Source organism: Corvus kubaryi, unplaced genomic scaffold (genome assembly GCF_017639235.1).
Source record: "Corvus kubaryi isolate FWS band 111438036 unplaced genomic scaffold, C.kubaryi_AGA036_p1.0 37130, whole genome shotgun sequence".
NCBI lineage: Eukaryota > Metazoa > Chordata > Aves > Passeriformes > Corvidae > Corvus > Corvus kubaryi.
Genome location: NW_024581033.1, coordinates 141,828 through 155,744, shown reverse-complemented (window position 1 = coordinate 155,744; position 13,917 = coordinate 141,828). Strand labels below are relative to the sequence as shown.

General features: G+C 49.0%; 1 protein-coding gene across 3 annotated transcripts in view; it reads left to right on the top strand.

The window, feature by feature from the left end:
* Positions 1 to 1,217: 1,217 nt before the first annotated feature.
* PTDSS2 (phosphatidylserine synthase 2) overlaps positions 1,218 to 13,917 on the top strand; it is a 28,812-nt gene continuing 16,112 nt past the window's right edge. The window contains exons 1-3 of one of the 3 annotated variants that reach the window (XM_042021219.1): positions 1,218 to 1,421; positions 8,329 to 8,430; positions 13,043 to 13,125. In XM_042021219.1, coding sequence (XP_041877153.1) covers positions 1,411 to 1,421; positions 8,329 to 8,430; positions 13,043 to 13,125 — 196 coding nt within the window. In that variant the 5' untranslated portion in view covers positions 1,218 to 1,410. Of the gene's footprint in view, positions 1,422 to 6,678; positions 6,920 to 8,328; positions 8,431 to 13,042; positions 13,126 to 13,917 lie in introns of those variants that run through there. The other 2 variants (XM_042021220.1, XM_042021221.1) reach the window with 2 other exon arrangements.

Here is a 13,917-nt window from a genome sequence, read left to right as displayed (position 1 = left end):
CAGTCTCCCGGGTTCTCTATTGGGCCATGCCGGGCGCCCTGCACCGGACCGTGGGGAAGGTGGGCAGGGCGGCGCTGGCGGAGGAGCCGCCGCCGCCGCCGCCGCCGCCCCCCGCGCAGCCCAACGGCGGCGCCCCCGGGGCCGAGCGGGACGGCGCCGGGCCCCGCCGCAGCACCGAGTCCGAGGTGTACGACGACGGCACCAACACGTTCTTCTGGTGAGAGACGCCCGGCATGGCCCCCACGCCGTTCGGGGCTGCGCGTGGGCCAGAGGGGGCCCTAAGGAATGGGATATGGAAAGGCTGAGGAACGGGACATGGGGGTCCCCGAAGGAATGGGGTATGGAGGGGGCCCTGAGGAATGGGATATCCGAGTTGTCTGCTACGCGTTGTCTTGTTTTCGTGTCTCTTCTGTCGCCGATACCGGTGCTGGAATAGGCTGCCAGTGTTTTCCCGGTGTGGCCCTACCGTTAATGGTTTCCTGGCAATGTAACGGGGATTCAAGGCTGGCTTTTGGCCCTGGCACCTCCTTTCCCTGTCCTGGTCCCCGCCTTTCCAGGAGCAGGACCCTTGGGGCTGACCCCGACAGCCTGTCCTGCCTGGTGGGTGCTCTGGGAGGTGTTTTCCAGCACCTTGGGAGCCCACCGTGTTCGGGCAAGCTTTCCTGCGTGACTCCGGTTTTCAGCATTGTTTATATGGACCCCACCTCCTCCTCTCCCCTCCCTTAATCTTGGAAGAGGCTCTTTCCATCCATGTTCTTCCCAGTGATCCTGGCAGAAAGCTGAAGCTGTCGTGCCCCGCTCCTGGTGGTGTTGTGTATTTTTGCGTGTCTCAGTCCATAAAACGCGTGCAGAAACCCACGGCTGGTGGTGTTGGGCCAGCGGAGAAAATCAGCTTTTTGTTAAATTCGGTCCTTGCAGGAAGAGGTGTGTTGGTACCTGGAAAAGTGCTGCTAAATCCCAGCCTTGCTGAAGTTGTTCCATAAATCCCCTCAGCAGCACCCGTGTGCGTAGGTACAGGGTTTTTTTCTGTGTGAAACACACGTCCCTTTCCATGAAGGAAGCCAGGCTGACACTGAAGACGCTCGTTTGGAATACGAACCGAGGGCGATGGGATTTGGCTGGAGCCTGGCGTGGAGGATTGGGAGGGGAGGGCACTTGGCTCTCACCCTGCCAATCTGGGCAGCAGCGGAGCCGAGGGCGTCGATCCCGGTGAAGGACGTGACATTCCTGCCGGTGCAAGCTGCAAAGGAGCACTGGGATGCTGCTGGATCCCGGCGGGATCTCTGCGCAGCCCTGACGCGCGCGGGTGTAGCCGAGGGACGCCGTGGTTTCGGGGACAAAAGGACCTCTCCTGGCGGGCACACCACATGTAGGCTGAGCGAATCGCGGGATCCCGGTGCCAACCTTTAAATGGAAAATGGGTAAAACTGTCCTTTCCTTACTCCCTCGTTACAGTGGTTCTTGCCAGCTGTTTTGTGAAACCTTAAAATACCCGTTTTTTGCTGTAGAATCTCGCCTTGTTGCACCTTTTTGTGGTGGTGGCAGGGCTGTCACCCCAGAGGAAATGCTGTGATGCAGTTAGTGTGTCCAGGTGGATTGTTCCTATGGAAATCTGGATGTGCCTTGTTCTCTCAGGAGCTCCCCTGTGTCGGGCGGTCCCTTCCAGGAGGGCAGCATGGACAAGTGTGTTCCTTAACTTCCTATTTATCCGATTTTCTTTTCCCTAGTAGCTTGTGCTGGCAGCCAGGAGTTCAAACACCTGGAAAAGTCCCAAGGTTTTTCCTCGTGTTACTTTTACCCTGTACATGTTAGAGTGTTCTTTGGCAATGACTCAGTTCCTACCGTGTCCAAGAATAAAGATTATCCAGAGGAATGGTTTTCTTCCTGTGACCCTTGGGACTCCTCTCCCGCTGTGGAGGTGGCCACAGGAAAAGGAAATTTTTAACAGTAACAGTGACAGTTTCCCTCTGACTTTGGAAAAATATGGAATGCACCTTCTCATTGGAGTTCAGGAGTTAGGGATAAGGTTACTCACGTGTCTCACTCCTTTTAGGAAAATGAGAGGATTTGGGATCTGTGGACGCAGAAATCACTCCAGGAGTAGTTTAATTTGTAGAGATGATTTTCCTGCTATCAATGTGGTCCTTGGGAAAGGTGGGGCTTCCTAGCTGGCTTCCTGCTCTTTAAAATGTGTTTGAAACTTTGGAAAACCACTTGTGTGCTAATCTCTCTGCTCTTATTCCATACAAATGACTTGGAGCTGGAAAATACTCCCTTGTGGGAACCTGCTCAGTCAGCGTAGCCTGGCAGCTCCCTTTGCCATTAGGAAATGCCAAGGGAAGGGAACAGGAGGAGGCTTTCTGAGGCAGATCGGTGGTTTCTGTATCATTTATCCCTGAACTAATTTCCTAGCGGAGAGCTGGGAATGCCAGGCCCGCCTGGCAAGCCACTGGAACATGTTCCCTGGTGTTTCCAGCACCTTGCATTGTTCTTGTCTGTGTGCCTCCAGCAGGAGCTGTCACACAAAGCCCCTCTTGTTTTTGGGGTCATTTAGTTGGATATTGTGTAGGATGTTCTCCTAAAATTCCTGTAGATATTTCGTAGGTTGTCTTTAACCAAAGAAGATTTTCTGGGAAAACATCCATCCAGTCTCGATTTGAGGCTGTTGGGAGGTGCCAGATGCACCTTTGCCACCCCATTGTGACTCTGTGGGTTAATTGGTTTTTCAAAGCCTTACTTTAATTTGAGTTTAATTAGCTTTAATGTCACCTTTTGATTATTAATGTGTTTTATCTCTCACACTAATGATCCCGTATTGCCACCACGTGGATGTGATATTAATTCCTGAGGTCATGGTGTGGCAGCAGAGATTTGTGGAATTAAAATTAATAAGAAAAGAACTAAGAAAGAGGGAGTGGCAGTGATTCTATAGGCTAGTGGCAGTGTTTGGAGGAATTACTTCCACCTTTTTGTGCAAAAAGCATGGAATTTGCAGCTAAGGAAGAGGCAGCCCTTGCTGGCATGTCCCTCTTGGTGTGTTCGGTGTGGTGAGCCTTCCCAGATGGCCTGGGAAATGAGGATCTGTGTGGGCAAACCGGCTGGCATTGGAAAGAAGGGGTTGGTACTCAACCCAGAACATTCCTCACCCATTCCTCGTGGAGCTTGCTCTTATCTCTGAAACACCTCCCGGGATTTGCTAAAGGCAGTCTGGAGGAAGGGGTGGGGATTTATCCGGAAGAGAGATTAGGGAGAGGGAACATCTGCAGGTCGGCAGGAGCTGCTCTCGGTGCCCTCTCCTGAGGGATGGCCGTGGCACTCCCAAGGCAGCATTCCTCGAGTTTGCTGGGAACTGAACATGGGATTTTTCCCTGCTTTAATGGGGCCGTGCCGAGCCATGCTGCCCACTCAGGATTCACCGCGCTGGAGCAGAGGAACATTGCTCCAGAGTCCTGGGTCACCCTGCCATGCTTTTCCAGCCTGTGGGAATGCCCTGGGCAGGGCAGGGAGCAGGGACATCCAGGCCTTGTGCAATCCCACTAAGCCACGTTTGCCAGCTGGTCACGGATGAGAGGGCCTGTGCCTTGGGAATTGAGTTGTGGGAATGGCATTGCCCTTTCCTCAAAGGAGGGGGTTGCATGGTTGTGCCAAGTGAGCTGGAAGTGCAGAAGGAATATCTGTGTGGAGAGGGCCTGTGAGAGTTCCATGCCCCACCTGGACATCAGTTGTCTATATTGATTTTTTTTTTTTTTTTTTTGGAAACACATTCCCAAAGTTTTAAGGAGAATAGGGGAAAGTGTGCTCAGAGAGTGTTACCTGTAATTCCTGGTCACCTGTCCCGGTAGAACTGCTCTGAACTAACTCCTGAGACACAGATTTCCATAGGTTTAAACAAAAAAATGTTTACTAATTGAAATAGGGCATTTGTGGAACTTGTAAGCTCTGTGGAAACTTCGGGAACTTTGGCAGCTCGGTCTTTCCTCGTGATTGGAAGGAAAACTCCAGGTTTGCCAAAGCTTTGCCGGTTGACTTGTGGTTCTGGTTCTGCGGAGGTCTGTGTTCCTGGGCTTCTTTGAGGAGATGGCAAGGAAAAGGCAGGTTGCTATTTTGGAGTGTCACAAGTCCGTACGGAAATTTAATCGGCCTTGGGTGACTTCAGGGATGTGCTGAAGATGTGCGACTGCTCTAAGAATAGGGACTGTTTTATTAACTCTGAGAGTTTAGACATTTTAAAACACAACTGAGAGCTTAAAACCAACAGGGATGTTTATATGGCTGGGTTTGAGTTGAAGGTTTCCAAACCCTCTGTCTATCCCCAACAGTTTGCCTGTTAATTACAATTTTTATTTCAAGAGTGGTTGGTTTTAAATCAGTATTGATTTTTGTTGTATTTTCTTGTGTCTTATTCTTCATGTGAACCCCCTGCTGCTTTTGGAGGAAAGGGTTTGTTGTGCTGTTTGCCATATTTTCTTGGAATTTCCAGGTGTTGTGTTGGTCTATGGAGGGTACAGAGCTTTGACATCCGTTTAAAAATCTGCTTCAGGAATGGTTTCATGAATTTGCCATTATTTGGAATAAATAATTAAATAGTGAAAAAGTCACTGATGGGACTGATTGGGTTTGCTGACAGATCCTTTCACCAGCAGCCGCAATTAATGCAACTTTTTAAACCCAAGGGGCAAACTGGACTGGCTCTCCTTTGGAATTTTGTTCCACTTAAGAGGACTGACCAAAATACTAATAAATAAATTCTTTGCATTGTGTTCCAGTGATTGTTATTGTGTTTAATGGAGTTGTTGCATCACTGGTGACAAACAAGCCATGGATAACAAGGGTGCGGTCCCTGCTTAAGCTGATTTTATTTTGTGGGAGATGGAATGAGGCCATGGGCCGCCTGCTCCTGGGTGTTACTCTCTCCTTTCCACCCAAGGATCTGCCAGAATCAACCAAAAAATGAGATACTTAAACGACTTCCTTCTGTCATTTCTGTCATAGACTTCAGTTGGGAAACCTGCAGTGCCTCAATGTGACAGGAGAATGACTTAGCATGAGAAAGAGAAGCTGAGATCAAACTTAATCCCATTAACTGGGAAAAAAACCCCACTTGTTTGTGATCTGCAGCGCAGGAGAGCTTTGCTTGCTCTCACTGGGTGTTTGAATTAGCGGGGCAAGGGCTTTTGTGAAAACAAACCTGATTTATTTAATTTCCATCTCCCAGGGCTTGACTGGGGAAAGAGCCAGATGTGTGGTGCAGAAAGGCAGAAAAATAAGCCACTTAATATCTTTTTAACAGTTTGGGATTTGTTGTGAGTTCTCTCCCTGGCCTTAGATATTTTTGTGCTCAGGTACATCAGGCACTGCTTTGCAGAGTTTTTGATGTGAAACCTCCCAGATCTGGCTGCAGTTTGTACCCCCTTTGCTTTGGGCAAAGTGTTGCCCAAACTCCTGTGTGTAATTCCGAGGGGAAGATTCCCAGCTTAGCTCTTTTCAGCCTCCCAGGCTCCAGGCCAGGAGAACATAAGCCTTTCCATGTAATTCCTGCCTTGCTTACCTTGCTGGGCTGTTCTTAGCTCACCTTCCTCTGCTGTGTTATTTTAAAGTGTGTGTGTGGAGATGAAAATAATCCCCTTGTGCCGTTAAATTCATCCTGATCACTCGGATAAGCCCTTCCTTAAGGAGAGCTGCTCCTTTTTGTGGAGTTTTATTTTATTTTTAAACTCCTGAGCTGTGGGAAGACGTGGTGTGCATCCATATTTCCTGGCTTTTTTCCCCCTCTGAGGCGGATCTGGGTGGTGGTGCTGCGCTCCTTCTCACTGCTGTGTCACTGCTCACAGCTCTCTGGCAGAGCTGCCAGCTTGCTCTTTCCAGAAGTCAAGCCTGTCTCCAGAGTCTTTCATCCCAGCTCCTGGAATTCATGCTGCGCTGGAAGCATCTTTACCTTGAAAACCTGCTAGGAGGAAATCTGGCAGCAGCTGGAGATGAAAGCTGAGCTACGAGGGAAGGGATGAGAAAGCAGCCTCTTGTTTCTCCTTAAACAGGGCAGCTGGTTGGGTTTCAGGCTGGTGGCTGTGGCACCAAAAATGAATGGGAAATGGGATACCTGGGGCTCTCCAACACCGACCCTTCGCTGTGCTACAAGATCCTCGCAGGGAGGAACGCAACTAAATCATCCTGGTGCTGGCAGAGGGGTTTCTCGAGGCGTTTATCCAAGGGAGGACGTGCAATAACGGATCTTTTGGCAGTTTATGGGATGCTGGATGCATTGGAAAAGCAGCTGGCTTGGTGCAGGTGTCCAGGTGGTGAAATGCTAAGGTGGGATTTCCAGATCAGTTTTCGTAGCCTCTTCAGAAACAAACAGCGATGTAACAATTATGTGTAATACATAATGTATATAACTATACAACGAGGTGTATAACTGTAACAGTATAACAATACCATAACAAGTTCCAAAAGCAAAGGACAAAATGAAGCACAAGGTACAAGAGTAGCCTTGAGTCCACATAACCTTTTGGGTGGCAGCAGTAGAATCCATTCGTGGTACCCCACGTGTAAGTGCAGCGAGCGGGAGCGCGGTGTGGCTGGAGCCTGGGTTCCGTGCCTGCTGCCCTGCCTCCTGGGAGAGGCCGGGGTTGGGCTTTCCAGCTCCTGCAGGATCCAGGGCAGGCCCCACGTGAGCACTGATGGCTGAATCACCTGTCCTGGCACCCGGGAAGATGCAGCTGCCCAGCAGGAGCTTGCGGCTCCCGAATCTCTCCCTGGGTTTTGGCACGCCGATTCCTTGCTAATTCCAGAAGTGGTCGTGGGTTCTTGTGGTTTTCTCCTGGAGCTGGTGGTCCGTGTCCTCAGGACCACGAGGAAGGAGAGCCTTCAATGCCAAGCTCCGTTGTGGCAGGGGCAGAAGAGGATTGTGTCTGCTTATGAGGTACTGCGTGTGTTCCCAGTGGGATTGCAGGGATGGTGTGGAGTACTGGGGTCTGGAGTAGGATGGAATTTTCATTCAACAGCACTCTTTCCTTGACTTTCAGAGCAGTTTTAGGTGGGTTACTGGGGGAGTTGTTTAGAGCTAAGTCGGTGGATGGTTTGGAAATTCCAAGGTTTATTGTGCACCGCACAACCAGAATATACAAACCTTGGCATGACGTGGAGATGGGATGTGAGCTGCTGTTACAAAAGAATATATAAAGAAAATGGAAATACAGCCAAATACATCACGTACAGACACTTTCTTTTACAGCTTTTGTCCTCCCTAAGCTTCCTCTTTATACGTGGTTTGTTTTATTAGTTTGTGTTAAGGGACGTTGTCCTCTAAAGCAAAACTGGCGGCTTGTCCTTTGGCCTTCCACGGACAGAGTTCCTGTGCTTCCCAGCTGGGGCTGCAGGAGTTTTCCATTGAAAACAATAACTGACTTCTCATTAGGAAAGGAATTTTCAACTCAAAGTAAGAAAAAGATGAGGGCATTGTAAGAATGTTCTGTGTGTGGTGATCAGTGGGTATAGGGTGTGGGTGTCCCCTGGCTGGGTGCGCTCTGCTCACTCTGCTTCCGTAGAATCACAGAATCCTGGAATGGTTTGGGCTGGAAGGGACCTTCAAACTCATCCAGTCCCAAGGGCAGGGACACCTTCCATTGGCCCAGGTTCCTCTAAGCCCAGTCCAACCCAGCCTTGGACACTTTCAGGAATAGGGCAGCCACAGCTTCTCCGGACACCCTGTGCCAGGAGAATTTCTCCCTTAGTGCTTCACCAAAATCCATGTAAACCTATGGACTCCCATGGATGGGGACGTTTTACTGGTGTGGAACAGCCACCCAGCTTTGCTGACGTGGCTGTTCCCACAGAAACCCCTTGTGCTAAGTGCACTGAAACTGTAGGGATCCCTGGAAATCCGACATCTTGAGGTGGCATCAGAGTTCTTACAACAGCAACTATGGTCCTTTAAAGATTTTTTTTTTTAATTTTTTTTTTTTTTTAATGACTTGTTTTTCTTGTGTGATTCCCATGTCTGGAGTGAATTCCCTTTGGTTGCTCTCAAGGGCCTGTTCCCCCAGCTGCAGTTTTGATTGGCAGGCTGTGAAGTAGAGCAGCACTGTCAGATGTGGACCTGCCAAACCTGGAGCTGTTTAGATCCGGATGTTTACACTGGGTGCTGGTTTTTCCCAAGCTGCTGCTGATCACACGCAGTGCCACTCTAAGTTCTGTTCTCTGTGCCCTGCCATAGAGAAAACCTCAATACTACTGACTGCTGGCCGTGGTTTTGGCCTCCTGAGGCTGCACTGGCAGGGGGAGGTGTGAGTTTTCCTTCTTAATGTCGTTTTTCTCTGTTCTGAATTTCAGGAGAGCTCATACCCTGACAGTCCTGTTCATCCTCACCTGTGCGCTGGGCTACGTAACCCTGCTGGAAGAGACTCCCCAGGACACGGCCTACAACACAAAGAGGTGAATATCTGAGGAATATCTGAATATTCCCAGGTGTGTTTTGGAAAAGGGACCTCCAGTGACCCCTGCACTCCCTTGTGGAAGTGCCTGTTCCCTTAGGAAGTTACAAAACCAGTCGTAAATCCGTAAGCTCCTCTGCTGCTGATGGTTGAATTTCATTTCTAATCAGTTTAGTGTCACTGTCAGGCCTGTGGCTGCTCTGTGGTGTGATTTAAAACAAAATACACACTCTTGCTAAAGCCTCCTGGCTGGGTTTCTTTGGCAAGGGTTCTGCCGCTGTTTCTTAAAATAGCCTTTTCTTAAAAATAACCTTTCCTTAAAATAACCATCATTTCAAAATGCTGGGAGCTGTGACTACGTTTTTCTGGCTCGAGTGCTTTTTGTAAACTTCAAGATTTCGGTGCAAATCCTTGTTTGTTGTTGAAAATCACTGTGAGAGCGTGTAGCCCAGAGGGAAGCTCTGGGGGAATAAGAAGGAATCGTACGTGTGTGGTCAATTCCTACTGTAATTTAAACTGGTTCAGTGTGGTTGAATTTCTCCCCTTTTAAAGTGCAGTAGGGAAGAAAAAGGAGGTAGGAAAGTGGTGTTTTAAAAAGCTAAGTATGTCTTAAAAATATGCTGCAAAGCATCATTGCTAGAAGCATGAAAATCATTGTTTTCTGCCAGACTGGTTTCTTAAATACAGTGAAATTTTTCCCATTGCTGTTGAAGGATTTTTTCCTCTTTTTGTACCTTTCTGAAGGGACTCAGGATGCAGCATTCATCGTGCTGGAGGTGCAGGAATTGGGGTGTTTCCTGAGATAACCTTGGTTGTTGTTCTGGCAGTTACACAGTGCCCAGGGGTAATGGAACTCACACCGTGCCCCGCTGAGGGCTGGGGTTTCACACATGGGGGTGACACGGGACAAGCTGGAAGGCATCTGGAGCTGGGAAAGGTTCTGGAAGGCTTCTGTGTGAACAAATGCTATTTTATTCCCAGTCATAATGAGGGAGGCCAGGCTGGAGGCGTGGTGTGGCCTGGAATGGCCGCTCAGAACTGGGAAGGGGAAAAGCTGAAGGAGAAATGATGACGCCTCCTTAGGGAGTAACACGGAGCTGAGGTGACTCAGTGGAATATCTTATTATTGAGCTTAGAGCCTCGACTGCCTGAATCAAAACAAACCCAGGGAAGATTAGTCAGCAGGTGGATCTTTCTCTCAGGAAACACGGCTTGCTGTCTGCTTATCCAGTGCCCAGTTGTTAAAATCGATTTACAGCATCATGCCAGGGAAGGGGCAGCAAATGGGCTTTGCTCACTCCTGCAGCTCCGCAAGATCTTGGCACAACAGCCCTTGAAAAGCAGCATCCTGAGGCTTGGACACGACCTTCCAAATATTCCAGCTTTCGTGTGTTTAAGCGTATCTCCGAACAAAAGGAGGCATTTCAGAGCAGGGTAAGATGGGCACAATGTGCATCAGTGTATCCATAGCCCAGAGTGTCAAGAGATTTTGTATCTTTGCTTCCATAGCCTAAAATCCCTTATCCTGCCCCGAGACCTCGGTCAGTCCTAGCGTGGAGCTGTGCTGCAGTTGGATTCCAAGCCCTGTCCAGCACGAGGCTGTCCCTCGGTATTCCACGGGAGCACTTGGTGCTTAATAACCGGGGAGGGTTTTGTCACCGCGGAGCAGAGCCTGGAGCTGTCACGGGGTTTTATTTCCACCTCCTGCACACTGACAGTGGAGCAGTGTCTGGGGTAGGTGCAAAGCCTAAGTACACACTTCCAAAGGCTCCAGCCTCCTTTGTTTCCGTGCCCTGGCTGAGGTGCCCCTGTGAGCTGCAGTAGGTGCTCAGAGCAGTAAATTGAGGTGAGCTTCCCAAATTTGCTGGCTCTGTGTTTCCCGGACTGGAGTCGCGTGATGGTCCCACCTTCCCCCTATAAAATCAGGATTGTGTCACCCTGTGTCACCGTATCCATCCGGTCACTGGCGGGAGCAGGGTGAGAGGTGGATTCGTGGAATCACTCACAGGAGAAGTGATGGGCAAGACCCAAAGGCGAGCAGGAGCCTCTGAGCTCACGGGGTGTGGTCTCTGTGGCTGTGAGATTGGTGTTTGCACCTGTTGCAGGATATTTTCCTTCCTGCACCAGGGCTGGGGATGAAACGCTTAAAGGAGGATTGGTTTCTTTCTTTTAGGATAAGGTTTACAGGAGCCTTTTATATGTAAATGTAGTCAGAGTTCATTGGGATCGCACACGTGATCAAACTGCCCCTGTTGTAAGAGCCCTGGAACATTTCCTTTGTTAGGCAGGGAGAGATTGTGCTGCAAACCTGTCTGATCCACGGGAGCTTTATTCCCACAGTTCTTCCAGCCATGGAATAGACCATCCTGACTGACAGCTGTGGCATTCTCCTCTGTTCAGCCTGGACTGAGCTCCAGCTCTGAGAGTAGCCAAATAAACACTGAGCACCTCCTCTGCAGACCATGGGAGAAATCCACAGCTCCCCAGTATTTGGAATGTTGAGCAGGGTTTCTTGGGGGGAAAAAAAAAATCTCTCTTTTTCTTTTTTTTCCATAAAAACACATTCGGGTTTAAAAACACCTGTATGCTTCAGGGTTGTTGAATTTCCAGCTGGGAAATGTCTCTCCTGAGATTTTTTTAAATAGCTTTTGGCAATGCCTGCCTTCCACGGGGACAGATCCAGGGACATGTGGGTTTGCATGCTGATCTCCTGCTGCTGTGGCTGAGCACCCGCAGGGAAATGGAGGTAACCGGAGGCCAGAGCCCTCTGCCAGGGCTTGTGGTACCCCGAGGGGGTTGTACCAGCTGTGCCAGCATGGATCCAGCTCGGGAGGGGACAGGGAGTGGGAGCTGGCTCCTTGAATCCCAGGACAAAGGGCCATACACAGCTCCTCATTGTCCTGTGTGTCTGAATCGACTCTCAGCACAAACAAGAGTTTGTTTGTGCTGATGGAGCTGCTGCCAGGCTCTCCCTTTTTTTGTTTGTTTGGTTAAGTGCTAGAATGATTTTTGAGGGCACACTTTGCTATTTGATGCCTTCCTGATTTGCTGCTTGAGAAAATCCATTGGCTGTGTCCAGCCAGGTGAGGAGAGGAGAACTCCTCTCAGGTGCTGGAGCATTCCTGCCTCAGGCCAGGCTGCTGCTTAGGCAGTGGAAGCCTCCTAAGGAGACAGATTAATGATGATAAGAGGGAAAATTTAGTTACCACTGAGAAAAAAAAATGTAATGGAGCTGGTGTGGTTATTTGTGTAAATGTGTGATTTGCTTCCAAACTTCCCATGGTGAACTTGAAGTAAATGAATGTATCTGGAGCCCCAGCATATTTCAGCACAGCTGCTCTTGGGCTGAGAGGGGGTTTTAGGGGATGGAGCACTGCTAAGCTCCCGTGGTGATTTGGATCTGGGATTTGAATTCCAGCTTTGGGGAAACAACCCTCCCAAGGCCCAGAGCAATGGTCTGGACCTCTCAGTTCATGGCTGAGCAGGGATGGGATTGTCATATCACACAGCACTGCAGCTTCCAGATGCAGCCAGGGACTCAAAATGCAGAATATTCTCATTATTGGAGGTCAGCTGAAAGGGTTTTGCCCTGCAGATCTTTGGAAATCCCCGTGGAACTGTCTATTCACAGATCCAGTCAGCAGCTAATTCTGGTGTGCTTCCCCGGGTTTAAAGCAAGCAAAATAACTGAGTTACATCTGTTAACTGGACCTCATTTTTATTTTCAGGAGGCACAAACATTTATACTCAGAGGTGAACAAAAATAGAGGTTACAAAATAGTTTTTGTAAATCCTTCAGTTTTCTGTTTTGAAAGATTTTTTGAACGCGTTTAAAGCACGAACAGTCTCGTGTTGCTTCTGCTTTGCAACATTTTCTCCCTAGCAGCAAAATGACTGGGTGTTGTGTGTGGCTCCTGCAGACTGAGCCATTTTATTTGCAGTCAGGGGTTGCATCATTTACTGCCAGCGTGGAATGAGCTCTTTCCCAGTTGCCCATCCTTTCAGCCAGCTCTTGAGCAGGTGATGTGAGACAGCAAGCAGGATCCAGTGGGAGTTGAGGTGTAGTAAAAAGAGCATTTTTTGATTGCTTTGTGCCATTTAATCCATTAAAGGAACATGCCCAGGGTCGTGGCTCTTTGGTATATTTGGGCTCCTGGTCTGATAATCTATTTTTATTTAAAATCTCTGTTATGTTCCTTAGGCTCTGTGTTGTGGTTCCAGCTCCTGAAATAGCAGCAGTGCTGGTGTGGTCGGGAGAGCTCCTGCTTGTCTTTAGTTGGTTAAGAAGCTGTTTTGGAGTGGTGACAAGTCTGACAGCTCCTTTTTAAATTCCATGGAAATCTGGTGAGAGCTCTCTCACTGCTAAATCCAACGTGTCTTTGTGAGCCAGCGGGAATAAAAGCTGCTCCCAGACGCTGGGAAGTGTTTGACTCTCTGTGATCCTCAGCCTTTTTCTGTTTGGTTTTTCTGGATGGCGTCTGGATCCATTTAAGATGGACACATTCAGCAGTTAGAAAACAAGGGCCAGACGTTTCTCACATCAAAGAACGTAATTTGCAGTCCCAGGAGGAGGATGAGGCAATAAAACCAGAGTGTTCTGTTTTTCCTTCCAGAGGAATCGTCGCCAGTATTTTGGTTTTCTTGTGTTTCGGGGTGACACAAGCTAAAGATGGACCGTTCTCGAGACCTCACCCAGGTAATCACCTTGCTGGGCTCGCTCAGATACTCCCGAGGAGCTGCCTGGTGTGTGGGGAAGGTGAATGTTTGTGTTGCCTGGAGAGCAGGTAAGTTGTAATCTCAGTAATCACAGAGGTTCCTCCATAACCATCCTGCTGGAGCCTGGAGATCTGTTCGGATCTCCCTGGTTTGGCTTCCCGTTGTTGGTGAAAAGCTCCGTGAGAACTGCCAGGTTCTTAAACCTGAACTTCCCCTGTTTATCCTCTTTTTTTTCCTCCTCTCTGTGCTGGGACTGCATTTGTGACCATGTATCCAGTGCTGGAGCACTTCCTTAGCTCCATGCCCATTATCCATGGGAGACTAGAGGCCCTTGATTATGATTTTAAAGGTTTCTCATAAGACTGGAAGTCTTGAAAGCCTTTGAAAGCACAACACAAGCCTCTTCCAGGTAATGTAACAGCAGGTGAAACATGAAAATGTGTAGATGTCTTTGATCTTTTGCTGATTTTTAGATGTGAATCATTGAAACAGAAGGAATTAAGGGAATTCCTACAGGCTCAAATGATATTCCTGAAAGCACTGGGCTCTCCTACAGCCAAATAAAGCTGGGGTTTAGGCCAAAAATGTAACCCGGCAGCCACCCCAGAAGCCCCAGCCAAAGCAGGCGTGGTTCCAGAGCGGTGCCCTCAGCACACCTCTGCGCACCCGGGGTTTATTACGTTGGCCTTTCTTGTTAAGCAGCAGGTTTTAGTCTTTCCTTCTGTTCCAGGTGATTGTGGTTCCTCCTGTTAAATCAATTGCTCCTTTTCAG